The sequence below is a fragment of the Aspergillus tubingensis genome, assembly GCF_013340325.1.
Source record: "Aspergillus tubingensis WU-2223L DNA, scaffold_15, whole genome shotgun sequence".
Taxonomy (NCBI): Eukaryota; Fungi; Ascomycota; class Eurotiomycetes; order Eurotiales; family Aspergillaceae; genus Aspergillus; species Aspergillus tubingensis.
Window position 1 is genome coordinate 750,231 of NW_023336289.1, and position 20,177 is coordinate 770,407.

At 49.4% G+C, this 20,177-nt stretch overlaps 6 protein-coding genes across 6 annotated transcripts; 4 read left to right on the top strand and 2 right to left on the bottom strand.

Annotated features, from left to right (window-relative positions):
• Positions 1–8,634: 8,634 nt before the first annotated feature.
• chsG (chitin synthase class III) lies at positions 8,635–11,713 on the top strand (the record flags this gene model as incomplete). The annotated part of the gene is made up of 6 exons (XM_035506182.1): positions 8,635–8,721; positions 8,804–9,287; positions 9,353–9,714; positions 9,765–10,611; positions 10,678–11,507; positions 11,576–11,713. The coding sequence occupies 6 exons, from the start codon at positions 8,635–8,637 to the stop codon at positions 11,711–11,713; spliced, it is 2,748 nt and encodes a 915-aa protein (XP_035362075.1).
• An 815-nt stretch (positions 11,714–12,528) lies between these two features.
• AtWU_11081 (NEDD8-conjugating protein UBC12) lies at positions 12,529–13,352 on the top strand (the record flags this gene model as incomplete). Its single annotated transcript, XM_035506183.1, has 4 exons — positions 12,529–12,549; positions 12,640–12,730; positions 12,828–13,117; positions 13,200–13,352. 4 exons carry the CDS (start codon positions 12,529–12,531, stop codon positions 13,350–13,352), a joined length of 555 nt encoding a protein of 184 aa, XP_035362076.1.
• A 1,727-nt stretch (positions 13,353–15,079) lies between these two features.
• On the top strand, positions 15,080–16,191 carry AtWU_11082 (TBP-associated factor 8 family protein; the record flags this gene model as incomplete). Its single annotated transcript, XM_035506184.1, has 2 exons — positions 15,080–15,350; positions 15,413–16,191. 2 exons carry the CDS (start codon positions 15,080–15,082, stop codon positions 16,189–16,191), a joined length of 1,050 nt encoding a protein of 349 aa, XP_035362077.1.
• Positions 16,192–16,386: 195 nt separating this feature from the next.
• AtWU_11083 (uncharacterized protein) lies at positions 16,387–16,774 on the bottom strand (the record flags this gene model as incomplete). The annotated part of the gene is made up of 2 exons (XM_035506185.1): positions 16,387–16,492; positions 16,557–16,774. The coding sequence occupies 2 exons, from the start codon at positions 16,772–16,774 to the stop codon at positions 16,387–16,389; spliced, it is 324 nt and encodes a 107-aa protein (XP_035362078.1).
• Positions 16,775–17,094: 320 nt separating this feature from the next.
• AtWU_11084 (putative Rad51 family DNA repair protein) lies at positions 17,095–18,558 on the top strand (the record flags this gene model as incomplete). The annotated part of the gene is made up of 2 exons (XM_035506186.1): positions 17,095–17,154; positions 17,266–18,558. 2 exons carry the CDS (start codon positions 17,095–17,097, stop codon positions 18,556–18,558), a joined length of 1,353 nt encoding a protein of 450 aa, XP_035362079.1.
• A 76-nt stretch (positions 18,559–18,634) lies between these two features.
• Positions 18,635–19,821, bottom strand: AtWU_11085 (threonine/serine dehydratase; the record flags this gene model as incomplete). Its single annotated transcript, XM_035506187.1, has 2 exons — positions 18,635–19,431; positions 19,485–19,821. The coding sequence occupies 2 exons, from the start codon at positions 19,819–19,821 to the stop codon at positions 18,635–18,637; spliced, it is 1,134 nt and encodes a 377-aa protein (XP_035362080.1).
• Between the last annotated feature and the right edge of the window lie 356 nt (positions 19,822–20,177).

Sequence of the window (20,177 nt, forward strand, 5' to 3'; positions counted from 1 at the left end):
AGTTGATATTTGATAGGTCGCTGGGGTTGACGTCGGAGAAACACGCGTTGGTGGCTGCCAGGTACAAAACCACCGCAGGGACAATGGATTCAGGGGAGATCGAGATGACAGGAGGAGAATGAAGGCGGTATGTCCGGGGGTTGGGGAGAGGAGGACGAGGGGGAGAACGAGTTGATGGCCGAAGAGGAAGAGAAAGGAGCAAAAGGATCAAAAAGGAAGAGAGAGAGAGAGGGAGGAAGAAGAAGCAGAAGCAGAAGTAAATGAGTGAAAGTCGAAAGAAAGAAATGACCGATAATAATAGGAATTCGAACAAACCGAAAGGGAACGAGGAAGTAAGCAGACAAACGACTGAAAGTGGTGGTGGTGGGTGTGGGTGTGGGTGTGTGGAAGTGGAAGGGGGTGGTGGGCGGGAGACGCGGAGAGGGCGAGGGCCTGACTCGGTTGGGTTTAGCGCTGGGCTGTGATGTTTATGCCCACTCACTCCTGCCACTTACTGCCACAGTTCACGCAGGGGAGGGGAACCAAATCAATCCCCCATTCATTTATCTTCCTTCAGTCAATCTATGGACTATCCAATGTTGGTTCCTCCCAAAAGATGGGTTGACCCTCATCTTCATCTCCCTCACCACTCAGCATCAACGAAGAACCACATTAAAAAGTCTAGCCCATCTATCTACATGTTTGTCTTCCCGCCTTCTTCCAGCCCATCGCACAGGCCGGATCACTGCTCCATGGCGTGGAACGAACGCAATTAACCCGACCAGCAAGCGGCACACCAGCCATTGTCAATAGGAGACTTAGTAGTCCGGAATAGTGCCGGAATATTGACCGACTATAGCGAATTCCGCGAGATACTTGTTCTACTAGCATCCCCCTCTTCGGAAGGAAAATTGATCAAACTATTGGAGAATTATTCTTGAAGAGGGGAAAATGGAAAATCCTATCCAGCCGACCGTGCAGAGAGAGGGGGGGAAGGTCGCAGAAATCCCATGAACGGATGTACATGCCTCTGTGCGCTGCTGCAACAAAGATGCCTAGTTCAACCACATAAACCACCCTCCCCTGGCATACGGAACGGTGGAGGAAGGTTCCCATCATGCCCCATGATTCCTTACATCGGGTGTCTCAAGTGCAACCAACCATTCTCTGGATGTGTGCCAGGCACGGCCGGCCGTGCCTGGACTGGATGGTCTCGAACCTCCAGCCCACGTTGGATTCCTTCGCCCGGAAATTAACACGGGATGTCTGGTCGAATCATGAGGCCGCTACACACCCACCCGCAGCCTCAGGCACGGCAGACGAGATGATCCATTTGATTAACTCATTAATCGAGATTAGATGCCCATTCTGCTTCTTCTTTCTCTTTCCACCATTGGACTCGCCTATTCCTGTCACCGGCATTTGGGCTAGTCTATCATTCCCGCAAACAGCCGACCGTTGAAGGACTTGGCCTTTCCCATAGCACCAGATGTCAGGTTCCATGGTGAGACTTGTCAGCCAGCCCCAATAGTCGACAATAGTAGTATTACAGTTGGGGGTGATTCTTATCCATACAGGAGTACGTAGGGAGTCGACTAATCACTAAAACTGAAGGAACACATGTTCGACAGGCCTACTGTAATGAGAACGGCCAGAACGCTAATGAGCGGGTTCGAATGGCTCAAGCCACGCGTCATCCGGTCTCGATCCCGACAGACCAGTCCATGCCACCACTGACCGTTATTCTCTTCAACTTTTGGCAGAGATTTACATGAGTGGGCTAGAAGCTTAATGACAATAACATGAAATAACATGAAGGGTCTCTCGTTAATTCCAGCCTTAGGGTCAACCATACTTTGTAGACACAGCAATACTGTACTCATTCTGCACCTGCTGCCACACTGGTATAATCCGGAGTTGGGTCCCGATGGCCCCCAGTTCCATATTATCTAGTGGATATGGAATTAATCAATATTCATGCCGAGTCTTCAATAGATCTGTGCTTTCTCCATAGGCTGTCAAACCATATGCATATTATTGATTTGACAGAAATGACATTTCAATAGTGTCATAGCCTCTCCCTGTCTCTCTCCCTTTTCTCTTGGCGTGTGCTTAGCTTGCCATCCTCCAACAGTCAACCATTTGATAGTTTCCACCAGACATTGACTGGACTATCATATTCGAAGAATAAATTGAATACTGCACATTATTTACATTCTTACTCACATACCCCGGTTGTTGGCTGGTTCAAGGGGGGGCCACAGTCATCATCTTTGGGGCCATCCCTTGAATGCAAATTCCGTGCCTCTGACTGGTCAGATGGCATGATTTGGCCCTGAGATTGACAAAGCGTCATCTTCCCCTGTATGTCAATCCAACACTATTTTGGTAGTTGCTAGTAGTAGACGTACCAGAAGCTTTACTAAGACAGGAGCTGTAGATTCCATCATCGGACTCAACGTCTGTGAAAAGATCGTTGCTGAGATACATCAGGAGAGTATTATATGTAGGCTCGGAAGCCACCAGTATATTAAGGCTATGTAAAAACATCCCCCTACTGAGTATTAATATATGGCAGTCTCTTATGCGAGTTAACTATCATTTGGATATATATAGTGATTAGCGTAATACAGTATTCATCCGTCTGTTCTTCGGCCCCTGATGGATAAGCCTTTCGTCTCACCTCTGCATGAATCCTTCAAATAAGTCTTACTAAGCGTCTGATGAAGATAGTTACGTAGTTAGTTAAATTTATCTTGTTGAAGATGACACAGGTGCTAGCCTAATATAGATACATGAAGATACTATATAGTCATTAAAGCAGATTATTCGATGATAATGTGTGCTCCTGCATACAGTATACCTCCTCCAGTATATAGTGCTACAGACATAAATATCAGCAAGGTATTGTTGAAAGCCTGCCCACATGTAACATCTGAAGTGTTATTGCAGCACAAATGCCCGTTCGTTTAACTCACAATCTATAGTTGCCGTTGGTCTTTTTAAACATTGATCTTTCGCAAACAGTGTCCAATCAACTTGAACTGCCAGAATGACTTGCGATGGCTCACAATATATGTGGGCAGGCCGTTGAACACGAGCGGCTGATAAGCTGCGTCGAGGTAAGTAACCTGATCCAGGGATGACCTGAATACTAACGTTCGCGACCACGACGAGAACTAGAAAAGGAAGGAATTGATGGTGAGATCGAGCGTGCCCGATGGCCTCTCTCGCACAGGGCTCTCATGCATTTCGGCGACATCAGCGAGAGGGGTGTATCCTGGAGCATCATCCTCCCCGTCAATCTCGTTCCACCCTGGCCGCAATGCAGGATCGATAGGCAGCCGGCAAGGTCGATGACTCAGTTGATCATGGGTGTCGCCGAGTAGTGATATTGGATTGCAGATGCCGTTGTGTTGACGTGGGCACTGTTTGGTGAGCGTCTAGTAGATATCGGGAGTTCTAATAAAAAGTCGGCATATTTACTACCCTTAGGTTTTTGTCAAATTTTCAACCTTCAGGTTGTGGGCCTGAGGATCGTCCATGGTTGTTATGTGCTACTGCTATGCGGCAGGTTCAGGTGCGTTTCGTGTTGTTGTACCATGTCTTTTAGAGTATTTTTCCCCATACATTGATGATGAATATATTATCTGGGCCCCAGCACCCTATTTGTGAAAGGGGAGATGGCTGGTATTCGACCCCGTTATCAATTTCCTTCACTAATATATGGTTGCTCAGCTCGTCTGAAGACCTAGCGACCTCCTGTTACAATATGTTTACGAGTATCTCGCTGACGGTCAAGCTTTGTGTAATATAAAAGAAGTTCTACGATATCTCGCTAACAAGTGCTCGATCAAGGTATCGGTAAAGTTATCCGATTCCTCATACTACCTAAGTGTATGAGTTGGTATCATGTTGATGAAAGTAGTGAGTTCTGGGACCTCTGGCTTTTATAGGCTGGATGTGGGATATATTGAGATGTTGGAAGGTGGCTGATGATGGCGCCGCAGAGAGATTATATAGTCTAGGAAGATGTAAGGCTTCACCTGATTATATCGTGAATCATATCGGAACTTTTCCCGTAAACAGGCACTTCACCGGATCTTTCACTTATCTGGCCTTGCCCATGGCCTTTCACCTCCCGAACTCCTCTCTTCGAGGTAGATAGTTACGGATCCGACCCAGAAAGCTCGAAATTGGCAATCCATCTCTATCATGGTAAGATAGTAGGAGTACTATGTACCTCCGCTTCACTTCATGTCTCGACTCTTCGCTGCATACTGTCCACCTGATAGTAAGTGTACATCAAAAGTTCGAGCGTACTGGAAAGGGATGGCCATTCTAAGATTGACAAACTACCCGCTGTAGGAATTTCTTGATATCCAGTTCTTGATTGTGGGAGGAGAGGGCAAGCCAGTCTCTGCGGCGTCAAAAGATACAGAAAATGGAGGCTAGCCTGTGCTCGTGGTTGTGTAGTAGGAGAGGTTCGCATTACTGCCAAGAAATTGATTAAACTGGATTGGGTTATGCAGTAAACAAGAGCTACTATCCAATAGTTATCTGCAATTAAGGTTGATGAAATATATAAAAAAGATTGTGGCAAAAACTATTCTATATATTCTTATAGTACTAGCCGTACGCTAGTATATAAGGGTTACTAACATTGAATGTTTTTTTCTGCATAAATAGTCTGGAAGATAGCATGGTAACTTCTACACCAGCCATAATATATAATACTAAGCACTTCAATGAAATCCAAGTGTTGGTACTACTACGTAGTAGATGATTGTGTCGCTGTTTCGGAAGTTCCTCAAGGATGTATTGGTCAGCCGCTGACCCATAATACAATGATATGATGAAAAACGACAGCAACCCTAGTAGTACTCCGTACAAACAAGCATATTCCACCAAGCATCCACCGCAACGCGCATATCCAGCAGTGCCCGAAGCATGCAAAAGGGTACATGCATAGAACTTTCGCACGAGTCATGCACGATCAGAACAGCCCGAGACTGCGCCCGTCGCTCGTTACGATATGCATACTTCTCCTGGATGGGTCTTCATTTCAAGTACTTCCCTTTCTGTGGCTAATTTTTCCATCCCTGAGTTGAGTTTCGTGTCGACGGTGCTATCAGCTAATTGAAAGGATCTCCGTATTCGTCTTAATACACCGCTCTATGTCTTACTCTCAACCGAAGTCGTTACTTAGTCCCCAGTAGCCGCTGACGATCTGTCTCTCATTCCCGAGACAAGCGGCCAATAGTGAATGCTTCTGCGCTTAGCCTTTGGGACTAAGTGATAGTAGTGGTACCGAGGGTCTTGCTCTATATATATCCCGCCGCTAGTAAATGGACCCAGTGGCTGCAGTGGGATAACTACCATGTATACACTGCCGCAATAGATGCCCTTCACGACGCAACATTCTACTTAGTACATGCATTTGCTTGGCTTTCACATGTGTATAGATCTGAGCCTATTGTGTACATGTGATCTTGCATCAAGCAACTCTCCTCTCCTCACTGCCTGTATGTGTACTGCGGGACAACTCAGTGTTCGGAGATTTACTTATGTGAGCACAGACTAAGCACATACTAAGCATTGATAAGAAAACAATACCGGGAATTTGTGATGAGGATATTTTGCTACTTGTTTATTACTGATTCAAGCCATGGTACTACTACGTTGCAATCTTATCGTATTAATTTGATTAGGTTACAACGGCCCAGCGGATGGGTAGTGACCACAGTTTGTAATATCGGTTGTAACCCGTGAAGTAAGAATCACATTCTAAGGTTCATACAAAGCGGAACTACCCGACGACCTTCCAGCGTGGCGACTTTTCTGATGTAAGAGAACCGGTATTCCCGCCGTTCGTGTGCTACTCAAAATATAGCCAAATAAGAGGCAAATTCTGCCAGCCCAGGGCTTCAGGGACGCCGATTCGCGAGCCAGGGAAATTCTGTGTGACTTTGTCGCGCCTTTGGAGGGTGCCACATCGTCTGACTCGCGATTTACGGGACAAGGGCGACTGTGTTGTCACCGGGTGCTAAAGATAGGATATAGAAAGCTCGAAGCTAACCCCGATGAGGGTTTAGTCCCCTGAGCGCCATAGCTTTCTGTGGCAGTGATGATCATTGACCATGGCAGAGAGCTGACCAGTGACATCAAATGATGGCTTGCAAAAGAAAAAGAAAAAACCAAACCAAGAAAAAGAAAAAGGATGTGAGTGTGTGTGTGGACATGCTGGCAATTACCTAATATCAGCACTACTCTCAACAATTGCCAGCCGCTTTGAAACCGCGGCTGACCAGTGAGCATGACCCCTCCAACCGCTTATTGGGCTTTGACTGTCTTTCAATGATCCAGTGTGACCTTGGCAAAATTAAGGATTCCAGGCTAGCGTCGCTGGGTGGCTCCTGATTGACCAACGGCTGATAAACACGGTCTTGAGGCCCCTAGTGAAGGGAGTCTTGAGTTCCCCACAAGCCTATATTTGGCTGGGGAGTTTTAGGGAGTTTAGACCTTTTTGGGTGAGCCCCGCCCCCTGAAACATTCGCCGTATGTCCTGTATTTCGGCGATACCAAACCTCTCCAATACCAGCCGCAATTAGTTCTCCGATCTCCGATAGGTCACTTTTGACTACTGGTTACTATGGCAGACGGGCAGCTAGCACTACAGTATGGGGGCCAGTTTGGGGGCACTTTTTGGGGGCGATGTTTCGTGTTTGGCAACAAGCAATCTACTAGGTAAGATCAATGACAGCTCTCTACAGTAGGCAAGCGGAATATGTGATCTTACCGGGAAGGGGAAATTCAATCTGAAGATTTAGGGCCCGTCCATTGCTGACTATTGGTGGCTGATGTTGTTTGTTGTAGGTGGCCCAGTTATGCTGGCGAGGGATGTGGAATGTCCATACTTTCGAGGCCAACAGGACCTTGGAAGTTATCTCAAGTCCCTATCGTCAAGCCACCTTATGTTATGCTTCGACATCATTATTACCAATTGTTGGATGTTATTGCAGCACGCGTCTAATAACCACTGCATGATACGAGCAGGACGTGATAGCAATGCAAGAAGTGCCGTGGGTGGCAAGAATGATTGATATCCATCGGAATCCTCGATAGAACACGGTGTAGACTTAGTACTAGGTAGGTACTTGACCGCCATGCCACACACAGCCACCAACTAAGGAAGGGTATTACATGGTACCTGGCAGGGATACGGTGACAATACGGGACGGGAAAGGTTGTGTTTTCAGGGTAATGCGGTAAAGTAAAGAAACTCAAGTGGACCAGGGTCCATATCCACTGGCCCGTAATCAGGGTTCAGACCCTTGATAATTTTAAATACATAACACTGGAAGTGCGGAGCAAAGAGCCAAGGAGGGGAGCAGAACAATGCCCTCAACTTGTAACAACAGTCAGGGGCGTTATGTATTGAAAGGGAAAAATTACTACGAGTGGCTCTGCTCGCTCTGTCCACAGTAAGTAAGTAGGAGAAAGAGTCTGGAAGGAAAGATGGAAGAATATGATGCAGGAGACGATCCGAGGGCAATAGCCTGCCCAACCTTGCGGTCAAAAGAAGAAATATGAGGGGATACCAAAGAGGAAATGGCCAAACAGCCCAGCAATTCATTCCCTTCCCCCAACAAGGCGTGTTTGGATTTCCTTTTTTTCTTTATTTTATTTGGTGAATGGAAAGGACAAGGACCTGTGAACAATTAGGAATACTCTTTTTATCTTCAATTTTTCAGGTGGTAGATCAAAGGACAACAAGTAAGACATGAGAGACAGACAAGTGACAATAATTAGGATTTGATCGACTAGTAAGCCAGCAGCCATCATCGGTATCCGCCGTGATCGCAGGGAGATCTCAAGTGTATCCAGCCTTTTGGTTAGGAATCCAATTACCCACACCACCCCCCCCAAGACTTTCCACCCCCGTCTCGAACACTGCCAACCAAAAAAAACCGCCAGGGCGACCCTTGACCATTACCATTTGAAAGGAAAGCTGTCGCTCTCAGCTTGTCGCGCCTTTCTGGGCCTTTTTTTCCCTTTTCTTCCCTTCTCTTCCTAATTTTTTCTTTTTTACCCTTTTCTATCCTGAGACCTTCTCGTCTATCCCCATCCCGCCCAGTCTCACTTCTCTCTTCCTCTTTCTTTCCCTTCTCATCCTCCTCCTGCCCCTCCCAGCTTTGTTTTGGGAAACCCTTTCACCAAAACCCCAACCCTTCTTGTCCGCCACGGTCAGACGGGCTTCCCGAGCTTCTTCCATCATCCATCACCTGCGATCGCAAGGTTACCTCTGCTCAGCCCTGGCGGCTTTTTCACGTTCCTGCTGTTGCTCGCGCCCTTCGACCAGTTTTCCTTTCAACAACTGTTCGTTCCCCCTTCGCTCGTTTCTACCCTCTCGCGCATCCCCGGCCATTTGAGCGCTTGTTTGTTCTCCTCCCTCCGCTTGGGGTGGTTGCCCGCTTTATTTACTTGCTCCGTTGTCTGACTTCCCCAGTCGGTGCACTCCTTGCTCCTTGTTTCCCTGATACCCTCACGCCTCATTGCTTCTTGCGCCATCCTTGCATTCTGTTCCCACGGGGCTTTGCTTGAGCGTCCAAATTCAGTTCACACATATTACGACTTTAATCTCGTTTATCAACCATGGCCTACCAAGGCACTGGTAATCACTCGCCTCCCGGCTACGATGACGGTGGTCATCGACTCCAGGATCTACCGGCCGGAAACAACGTAAGTTTTCATTTCCAGTGGCCGTGTGACATCGCGCCTGGAGGAAACAATCGACTAACATTAAAACTTGGATGATCTCCAGTATGAAGAAGAAGCATCTAGAGGATTGCTATCGAGCCAAACGGGCCCGTTCACAGGTCCCTTTGATGACCCCCAGCAGCGCAATCTGTCCCCGGCTCGGCCCACCTCTGGATACAGCTTGACCGAGACATACGCTGCCGATGCGGGTTATCATGATCCCTACAGTGCAGGTGGCTCTGTTTACTCTGCACAGTCTGGAGAGAACCCCGCGGCTGCCTTTGGCGTCCCCGGCCGTGTTGCTTCGCCCTATGCTCGTAGCGAAACCTCGTCAACAGAGGCTTGGCGCCAGAGACAGGCCCCTGGAGGTGCAGGTAGTGGTGGCGGCGGTGGTGGTCTGCGCCGCTACGCTACCAGAAAGGTCAAGCTTGTGCAGGGCTCAGTCCTGAGCGTTGACTACCCGGTGCCTAGTGCTATCCAAAATGCAATCCAGGCAAAGTATAGGAACGACCTGGAGGGCGGAAGCGAAGAATTCACACACATGCGATGTAAGTTACCGCACGGCCCAATCATGCAGCCTCTCGGAACTAATGGAGAATTCTCCTTGGTATAGACACCGCGGCTACATGTGATCCTAATGAGTTTACCCTTCATAATGGCTACAACCTTCGTCCTGCCATGTACAACAGACACACCGAGTTGTTGATTGCCATCACGTATTACAACGAAGACAAGACTCTTACAGCGCGTACACTGCATGGTGTCATGCAAAACATCCGTGACATTGTGAACTTGAAGAAGTCCGAGTTCTGGAACAAGGGAGGGCCGGCCTGGCAAAAGATTGTGGTCTGCCTGGTTTTCGATGGTATCGACCCCTGCGACAAGGATGTGCTGGATGTTCTGGCCACCGTTGGTATCTACCAGGATGGCGTCATGAAGCGTGATGTCGATGGAAAGGAAACTGTTGCTCACATTGTATGCGCAACCCCAGAAAATGCACATGTGCAGTTGCTAACATCTCATAGTTCGAATACACGACGCAATTATCCGTTACCCCCAACCAGCAGCTCATTCGCCCGACAGATGACGGCCCCAGCACACTACCCCCAGTTCAGATGATGTTCTGTTTGAAGCAGAAGAACAGCAAGAAGATCAACTCTCACAGATGGCTTTTCAACGCTTTCGGCCGTATCCTGAACCCGGAGGTCTGCATTCTTCTCGATGCTGGTACCAAGCCTGGACACAAGTCACTTCTGGCCCTGTGGGAGGCCTTCTACAACGACAAAGATCTCGGAGGTGCTTGTGGTGAAATTCACGCCATGTTGGGTAAGGGTTGGAGAAACCTAGTCAACCCTCTCGTTGCAGCCCAGAACTTCGAATATAAAATCAGTAACATTCTGGACAAGCCGTTGGAGAGTTCTTTCGGCTATGTCAGTGTGTTGCCTGGTGCTTTCTCGGCATACCGATTCCGTGCAATCATGGGCCGCCCCCTGGAGCAGTATTTCCATGGTGATCATACGCTCTCTAAACAGCTGGGTAAGAAGGGTATCGAGGGAATGAACATTTTCAAGAAGAACATGTTCTTGGCCGAGGACCGTATCTTGTGTTTCGAGCTGGTTGCTAAGGCTGGCTCAAAGTGGCATTTGTCATATGTCAAAGCCTCAAAGGGTGAAACTGACGTGCCTGAAGGTGCTGCGGAGTTTATCTCGCAGCGTCGTCGTTGGTTGAACGGATCCTTCGCAGCCGGTATTTACTCGCTCATGCACTTCGGGCGTATGTACAAGAGTGGCCACAACATCATTCGGATGTTCTTCCTTCATATTCAGATGCTGTACAACACTTTCTCGACGATTCTTACATGGTTCTCTCTGGGTACGTTTAGTGGTTCTATTCGGCTATTGCACAAATTTGAGGACTTTTACTGACCTGAATAATCAGCATCCTATTGGCTTACAACATCGGTCATCATGGACCTGGTCGGTACTCCTAGCGCTAGCAACGGTCACACTGGTTTCCCCTTTGGCAAGACGGCAACTCCCATCGTCAACACCATCGTCAAATATGCCTACCTTGGTTTCCTGCTCCTCCAGTTCATTCTGGCTTTGGGTAACCGCCCCAAGGGTTCTCGGTTCTCGTACCTCGCATCTTTCGTCGTTTTCGGTATCATTCAACTCTACGTTGTCGTCGATGCACTTTACCTGGTAGTCCGCGCTTTCAGTGGCAGCGCTCCGATGGACTTCGACACCACGCACGGTGTTGGTGCGTTCCTCGGTTCGTTCTTCGGGTCGACCGGTGCCGGTATCATTATCATCGCGCTTGCTGCCACTTTCGGTCTGTACTTCGTCGCCTCGTTCATGTACATGGACCCGTGGCACATGTTCACCTCCTTCCCTCAGTACATGGCCGTGCAGTCTTCTTACATCAACATCCTCAACGTGTATGCCTTCAGCAACTGGCACGATGTGTCCTGGGGTACCAAGGGTTCTGATAAGGCGGATGCTCTTCCCTCCGCGAAGACGACCAAGGAAGGAGGCAAGGAAACTGTCATCGAGGAAATTGACAAGCCTCAAGCCGATATTGACAGCCAGTTTGAAGCTACGGTGAAGCGTGCTTTGACACCCTATGTGGCTCCCGAAGAGAAGGAGGAGAAGAGTTTGGATGACTCCTACAAGAGCTTCCGTACGAGACTGGTAACATTCTGGATCTTCAGTAACGCTCTGATGGCTGTTTGCATCACCAGCGATGGTGTGGATAAGTTTGGCTTCACGGTATGTATATCTTCTGCAATGAAGAGACTCTTGATGTTCCAAAAGACAAAACTAACGGCTTCATACAGAACTCTGCGACCGATCGTACGTCACGTTTCTTCCAGGCTCTACTGTGGTCCAACGCCGTTGTCGCGCTATTCCGCTTCATCGGAGCTTGCTGGTTCCTGGGTAAGACCGGTGTGATGTGTTGCTTCGCCCGCCGCTAGAGAAGGTGCGCAGCATAATGAACGAAAAGTTGTCAATGAGGGGTGCTTTGCTCATGGCCGGCAGAGGCCTCGTGGAGTTATTCTTGGCACATTTTTGTCGCAATTTTGTATTCTACATACGATGTTTATTCTTTGTTTCCCAGGTTCGGCCGTGTTTTGTTTCAGGTTGGATTTGCACATTTCATAGGGACTGCAGGCACGACAATGTTTTGTAGACTCTTAGCGCATTAGAAATGGGATGTATTCAAGGGCGTGGAAGGCGATCGGTTGACTGTTTTACGCGGGGATTCCCACAGATAATGTTCGAAATGAAACCCTCATAATAACAAGAAGTCGCATGGCCAAATAATGAACGATAGGAAGAGAGAATGTAAAAGACCGCGGATATGGGCATCCTGAGTGGCAACTGGTACGGGCAGGCGGTGGTGCAATGGGTGGCCCATGGCGTCAGGCCGCCGCCCGCTCTCTGCGGCAGTCCGGCTATCACCTGTCTCTGATAATCACTCTGCTGCCTTTCTACACGCATTAATACATATACTTTCCCTCTGTCGTGGCCTGCCACCTCTCTACGTTGAGATAAAGGACTGTCTCCTCCTGTCTTGCCACCGTTCCCTCTACGCTGAAGTGGAGATTAGTTGTACCGACCAACGAAAGGACCCCGCAGCCTTTCCTCCCCTCTTCACCCAACTCAACAACTACGAAGACTCTAGGATAGCGATCCCATACGGAACACCCTAGACCAAAGTCTCTACATATAACTCTATATCCTATCAAACCCACACACCGGTGATCGCGAGCCCGCAAGATCAGCCACGATGTTGAAGATATGGTCTATGGTACGTCGCGACTGACTCCCATCCATCCACCTACCAACCAACCCACCCATATGTACCCTCTTTCCACCTCACTAACACACTCTCAAACAGAAACAACAGCAGCAGCAAGCTGAAAATGCCGAAGGAGCTGCCGGTAAAAAGAAGAAGAAGGTCACCGCCGCTCAGCTGCGCGTGCAACGAGGTCTGAATGTCCCTACCTACCTACATACCCTACTACCATTTCTCAAACCACACCCACTAGGACATTGCACTAACATCAAAATCGAAATATGAGACAGACCTGCAAGAACTCACCCTCGGAAGTACAATGAAAATGTCCTTCCCGAACCCAGACGACATCCTAAACTTCACTCTCACTATCGAGCCGGACGAGGGCATGTACAAGGGCGGCGCTTTCCACTTCAACTTCACGGTCAATCAGAACTTCCCGCATGATCCGCCAAAGGTGAAGTGTACGCAGAAGATCTATCACCCGAATATTGATCTTGAGGGGAATGTGTGTTTGAATATTCTCAGGGAGGATTGGAAGCCCGTGTTGAATTTGAATGCGGTTATTGTGGGGATGCAGGTAGGTTCTTTTCCTTTCTTTCTTCCATGATTGTTGTTTGGTGAGGGGAGTGGATGTGTTAATATTTTTACGCTGTGTTTAGTTCCTCTTCCTCGAGCCGAATGCTTCCGATCCGCTGAACAAGGAGGCCGCCGACGATCTGAGACAGAACCGGGAGGCGTTCAAGCGCAATGTTAGGACATCGATGGGTGGTGGTAGTGTGAGGGGGATACAGTATGAGCGCGTTATGCGGTGAATGGTGGAGTCTGGCCTGCCCCTGTGTGGTTGGTAGGTAGTAGTTGAAATCAGTTGGTTGCTCTTGCCTCTTGGGCAGGAGGTATAATGGTGGTGGTGGTGGATGCTGTGTGTGTGTCTGTGTGTTGTGTTGATTAGGGGAGTTTTACGTGCATGGCCTACATTTCCACTTGGATTAATTAGCGACTGGATAGATTCCCTGCTTATGAATGAAAGAAATGAACACATTTTTATCAATTGCTGCCCCAGTAACATAGCTACACCTGACCCTCACTACACTCTACAAACCACTTAATCTCCCTCCCTACGACGAACACAAGAACAACCAACCAGATAATCCCAAACAACCGCATGTATGAGTACAAGCGTATATACAACAGACAAAAAAGCACTCGAGAAAACGTTCTTCTTTCTTCCCTTCTTCTATTCTTTCAATTCCACACACACACAAGCACAAACACATTCAACCCGCATCATCAACCGGAAACCCAACCCAAAAACCCACGCAATATACCAGACAACAGAAACAATAACAATCACATCCTATCAGCTACACATTCCCCACACTTCACTCCCCAAATCACGTAGCTGACGCATCCCGGTTCCATCCGGCATAATTAACGGGGTACATTGGGCTCCCCCTAATCAACGCGCGAAGTCGAATGCATATGCGTTGCCGATGCGAATTTACTGCTGGGCAGCAGCGCGCTCGGCCTCGAGGCGGGTGTAGTAGTCGTCACGGGCGCGAACGCGGGGAAGGTGGAAGCCTATATAGTGGTTTTTCGTTAGTGGCTGTTGAATTACTTCTGCGATGTGGTTTGCTGGAAGGGAAGGAGGAGAGATTAAAGGAAGGTCTGTTGTATACGTACCGTACCACCAGAGGTAGCCGAAAGTGGTACCGAAACCTGCGAAGTAATCAGTCAGTCAGTCAATTGTTCCTCTAGATCGGTCCCGGTTGGTATTTTGCGCGCGGGGCGGATGTCGATGTAACAATGCTTGTATGCAATTCGAATATATGGGTAGAAAGGAATCATATGAAGATATCTCGGGTCAATGGAAGCGCGGGGTCGTAGGCGGACTCACCGAAAGCGGTGCTCAGGTCAAGGACCAGAGTGCGGCGGAGCATCTGAAGTGCAAAATGTTAGCTTGTAGGGTTCCAAATCTGGGGGAGGCCATGGGGTTGTGGATGTGGTCCCGGGTGGGTTGGGTAGGAGGGTGGACGTACGCCGGTGATGGGAGCAACGGAGGCCATTGTGAGATATTAGTGTCTTCAGACAGATCTGAGGAACGGGTAGAGAAGATTCGCGCAAGAATTGACCTGCTGAGGTGGTGGTGGGGGGTTGCGGAGAGGAGAGGAGAGGAGAGGGAAAGCGAGCGGTGATGTCGAGAGTGAAAGTCGAGGTGAAGCTTTCCGGGCCGGCGTGTAGTAAGCGACGGCTGTGAGTGGCCTGACTTTTGATGGTGGGTTACTGCTGCGAACGTTTGGTGATAGCCCGAATACTACACAGTTTACAAGGGGGGGTATATATATGAGTTTGGTTATTTTTATCTAGATCTATGAGTCTTATTATTATAATTCTGGTTTACCAGGTCCTGATTGAGCATTGAAGCTGATGACTAGGCTGTAGTGGTATCTGCCTCAGGCAAGTACACGTGACCTCACGCGGTTCTTGTGTTTGGCGCCGTTTCTGGATCTCTCCCCATCCATCCATCAAGACCACCGGCGCCATGGTCTCCTCGGAACCCACTGTCAAACGATCTTCTTCCTCCCTGCCAGAAGGTCCAGATGCCCCTGATGTAAAACGAACGAAACGCCCTTATCACCATCATCATCGCCTACAAAGTCCGGTCGCCCCAGCGTTGCCGGAACCCGCTATTGTCGACGAGGCCTGCATCGACCACGTCCTCAACCGGTCTATTGGACAATATCTACAAGAATGCGGATTTGATATCGCCGACCCTGCAGCGCTGGACGCCTTTCGCAGGGTAACGGAGGAATGTACGTTGGGAACCTAGGTCCCAGAAGGAATCGTTCATGATATTGATGGATTTGGTCACTAGATCTGCTGAGATTCGCCTCATATGTGCGCCAAGCGATGCTCTCCAGCCGGCGCATACAACCTATCCCCCAAGACTTTGAATATGCCTTGAAAAGACAGTCCGTGCCGGTTAGCGACCTCCTTCCGCACGTGAAACGCCATCCAAACATCGAACCTATCCCCACCCTCCTACCAAGTCCTCCGCCGGAAGAGGACTCGTTCAAGACTTTGCCCTCCTTAGGGCCACAGCTCAGCGGCGAAGACGATCGCGTTCATAACGCCCATATCCCGAAACATTTCCCTGATTTTCCTAGTAAACACACGTATCGTCACACACCGGTTTTCACAGAACGAGAGCAAGATCCGCGCGTTATTCGAGAGCGAGCAACGGAAGATGGTCGGCATGGCGAGGAGGCGCTGCGCAAGTTGGCTCGTGCGGCGTTCAAAGACAACAATTCTGGCTCATCGGTCCGGGATAAGAAGCAATGGGGACGACGAGCGGAGAGTATGGATGGAATGTTTGAGAAGACTGTTAGAGCACTCGCGAAGAAGATACAGAAGCCCGGGACGGGCCCTGACTCTGCTGGCCCCATGGAGATCGACTCGGGAGCTGGTGCAGATAAAGCCTCCCGCTCGAAGCTGGCGTTGAACATAGAGCTGCCTCCTATCATCAACTGCGAGAGAGACCTGTGGCGACGGGCGCCTACATCTGGGAGCCGACGAACGGAGGAAAACAAGCTATCAAGTGCAAAGGATACGCCCGATATGTCGAGGGTGGATAGCTGGGTGAATGCATCATGAGGTGTAGGATAGGCAGAGGCGTCAGGCGTTCAGCTTTTTCATCGTAGCATAACCGAGAAGATACCCATGGAGCAGGATGTCAAATAATGCAACTCAATTGGTTAATCACATAGCCTTAACTGCCACGGTGATTATCAGTAGACTGAACGCCAGTTCAACTCCTTGCCATGCATGTAAATCGAAAGGAGACTTCCATCAGGCCGTTGAGCTGCTCTCCGCAGCACGTTTGCGCTCCGCTTCTTCTTTCGCTATCCTGATCGGCTCCCAAGCAGTCGTTTCCACCGTTAATCCGCCAGCGCATCTAAGATGAAGTAATTGTCAGCATTGGACCTTACCCTTGAGCCCATAGCGAATGGGTAACTCACCGACGAAACAGCCTCACAATCGGCTTACAATTCACCACACCCGGCTTAGGAATCCCCTCTTGCGGCGGATTGCACGAGTATTGGACCATCTCCAGCAGTTTGCATTTCTCCAGCTCGACAGGACCGCCTTTGCGACGCTTCTCTTGGAAGTTCTTGGTAACGATGTTGACGTGGTCTGGAAGACTCTCGGCGGAGAAAACGGGGACAAGAGGAGCCATGGTGATATATTTGTCTTGCTATGGTTCTGAATAATGTCCTCTAAGTATGGTGGCTTGAACAATTCATGCGCAGCTGGGAATAATGGCGAGCGAGATATATGGTACTGGGGAGAGGAAGAAAAGTGGATGGAGCGGAAGCGTTCGCGTTCGCCGGCGCCGCGATCCATCCTTAACCAGTTATCGTCACAACGGGCCAGCCCGCGGTGGTTTTGTGATTCTATCAACTCCTAGAGAGGGTCGGAGTCAACCACTACTTACACTCTATTTCACTGGACAATGTCGAGCTTTGTCACATTTGTAGGATATTGCAATTGTGTCAAATGGCTGCTAACTTTGGGGGAGAGCTTCTTGGGGAGGTGTATGAGGAGAGACTTGACGAGGTATGTATGCATCGGTGTTTCGGTTTACTGCATGGTTCTGCATCATAGTATTAATTTTCGTTGTGGATACTTTCCTGGAAAAACTTGCTGAATTGATGCTAACATGAGAAGCTTCTGCACGACCTAAGAAACCTATCACATGGGATTGGTGATAGTGATACCTTGAGGCCTAGATTGGGTGTTCAAGTGCTTGATGATCTTCTGGGTGTTTTCACAACACCCGCCCCTGCTGCACAGAACATACATCTGGAAGGGGATCTGCAACATGATAATTCTGGGGATACCCAGGGAGCAGACTCTTATGGAAATGAGGGCGAGCTCCCGGCTCAAGGCGAACTTATCAACGATGAGCATGTGGGCATGCATAGTTTGCCGATGTTGAACAGCAACCGCACAGAACCAGTCCTGGAGATCTCTAGCAAGCTATCTGCAGCTGGAAAGTCGCATCTCCTGTACTATCTCGCTGCAGTCGCCATCTTACCATCCGTGTTCAAAGGCGTCCCGCTCGGTGGGCATGAATCGGCGGTGATATTCATTGACACGGACGGTCGATTTGATGCTGAGCGGCTGAAATCGGTGGTCAGAGGGATTGTTCAGGCCAAAATTGACTCACTAGCCCAGGGATCATCTGAAACTTCATCTGAAGCGGACAATAAGGATATCGAAACTATGCTTGTCGCCAGTCTGCAACATGTCCACGTCTTCCGTCCACAATCATCAGCTGCTCTCCTTGCTACATTTCAAAACCTGGATGCCTACATTCTTGACTTACCTCGCCATTTGTCCTCCACCAGACCTGTGCATACTATCTACCTGGATAGTGCCAATGCGTTCTTCTGGCAGGATAGATTACAAGACGAAATTGCCCGAGTGGAAGATATCGGGCGGGTCGATGCTGACTCGGAGCATGAGCGTACTCGGAAACAACGGTTCCAGATTTCAGATCTATATGCTGCCTTTGTAGCTGAACTGAAAAGATTACAGCGAATTTTAGGTTGCATGGTGGTTTACACCACCACTGTTCAAGGAAGATTCCACGGTGCTCGTGGTGGTAACCCAGCGTATACGCCGTCAGGACCGTACGACTTATATAACCCACGTCCCTCTGTGCAAAAGACACCTTCTTTTGGGTCTGATCTGCCAGCTCCTTGGGGTCGGTTCCCAACTCTACGAGTTGTTGTTCAACGTGATTCAGTTCGTCCCTTTCCGCGTACCATGACCGCACAAAATGCGCAGCGCGGTGCGCCTCGTCGACAGGTAGTTGTCAGTCGCGGAAGGTTTTCCGGATGGGTAAATGAATGGAGACGCGATGAATGGCCTCGTAGGGTTCTGGAGGGCTTGAAACAAAAGAATGGCGGCAAATTCGCCTTTCGCATAGGAAGAGACGGGGTCGACATCGGTTGATACATTTCTCATCTAGCTATGTACACTGTACAGACGTGTTTGAGACAGTGGCCCCAGGCAGATTCATCATGCTTTCTTAACTGAACAACTTTCCAATGGCCTCAACCGTGGTGTTTCCACCGCTGAACACGATGCCTACATCCCAACCCTCAGGAGCCTCCTTCTCGACCAGTCGTCGGAACTCCTCGTTGTATAGGCAAACGGCCAAACCCACCACAGCGCTTGGCTCCACCACTACCTTCATGCGTTCTAGGACCAGACGCATTGCCGCCTTGATCTGCTCCTCCGTCACAGCATATACACCAGCGACCTTGTTCCGGTTCGAGATCACCTCCCAATTCAACAAGCCAACCGGTGTCCGCAAGCCGTCCGCGATGGTCAGTGTCGACACTGCCGGAACCCGCTCCCCGGCTTCCAGTCCGCGCCGGCAATCGTCTGCACCTTCAAAACTGGGTTCCGCACCAAACACTTTGGTTGTCTTGTCCGAGAAGAAAGTTGCAACACCGGAATTGAGACCGCCTCCACCGACGGGTGTGAAGACAGCATCGAGAGCTTTGGAACTCTGGCGGATGCTCAGATGTGGCTTCTCAGCCAGCAGCTCCCTGTACTGCTCCTCAAGTTCGAGAGCCGTAGTACCCTGGCCGCAGATGATATTGAAGTCATCATAGGGCGGGATCAGAATGGCACCGGTCTTGGCCTGCACATCAGCGACGACAGCTTCGCGCTCGACGCTCGTTGAGCCACTGAAAATGACCTCTGCACCGTGGGAGCGCGTCCCAGCGATCTTAGAGGGTGTGCTAATACTGGGCATGATAATGTAGGCGGGAACACCAAGAGTGGCGGCGGCGAGAGCGAGAGCTTGAGCGTGGTTTCCTACACAAATCGGTAAATAAGGTGTCGCTTCATTCCCAAGTGTTTAAGCCTACCAGAGCTGTGGGTGATGACACCCCGTTTCTGTACATCCTCCTTCCCCCGTTCGGTGATGAGTCGTAACAGAGCATGGAAGGCTCCTCGGGCCTTGAAGGCGCCTATCCGTTGGTAGTTCTCGCATTTGAAGAAGAAGCGGAACTTGGGATTGGCAGGAGCTTGGCCCTCAAAGGAGGTACCGGTCAATGCCTCCGGAGATTGCGGCGCAGAGGCAATGGTGTTGAGGGTTTGGCAAGTGAGGAGAGGCGTGCGGTGCACATAGGGTTGGATGAGGGAGTAGGCATCATGAATAGCTGAAGGGGTCAAAGATTGCACGAGCACGGAAGGGTCAGTCATTCTGAAAGACTTGATTGTCTATAGACTGACTTCCAATGGTAGAGTACTGATTCCGATGACTCAGTGGTATAGTAGTATGATAGAGTTGCGGAGAAAAGGGCAAAGGGGAAAAGGCCGGGTGATAAGCGGCATCCGAGTCGGCACTGGGGATATATCTCCGCCATCGGACCCCCGCATTGCGCCAACACAATCGAAATTGGGAAAATGCAAGGAGTTGAGATTGCAGAACATCAGCTAAGGCTGAGGTTAAAATTGAAGTAAATCTAATTTGCAGAAAAGTCATCTCTATGGCGCGGCATATGTTGGACAGTCATTTTACTCCGATAGCAACAATGCCCGATTAGGACTAGTGCGCT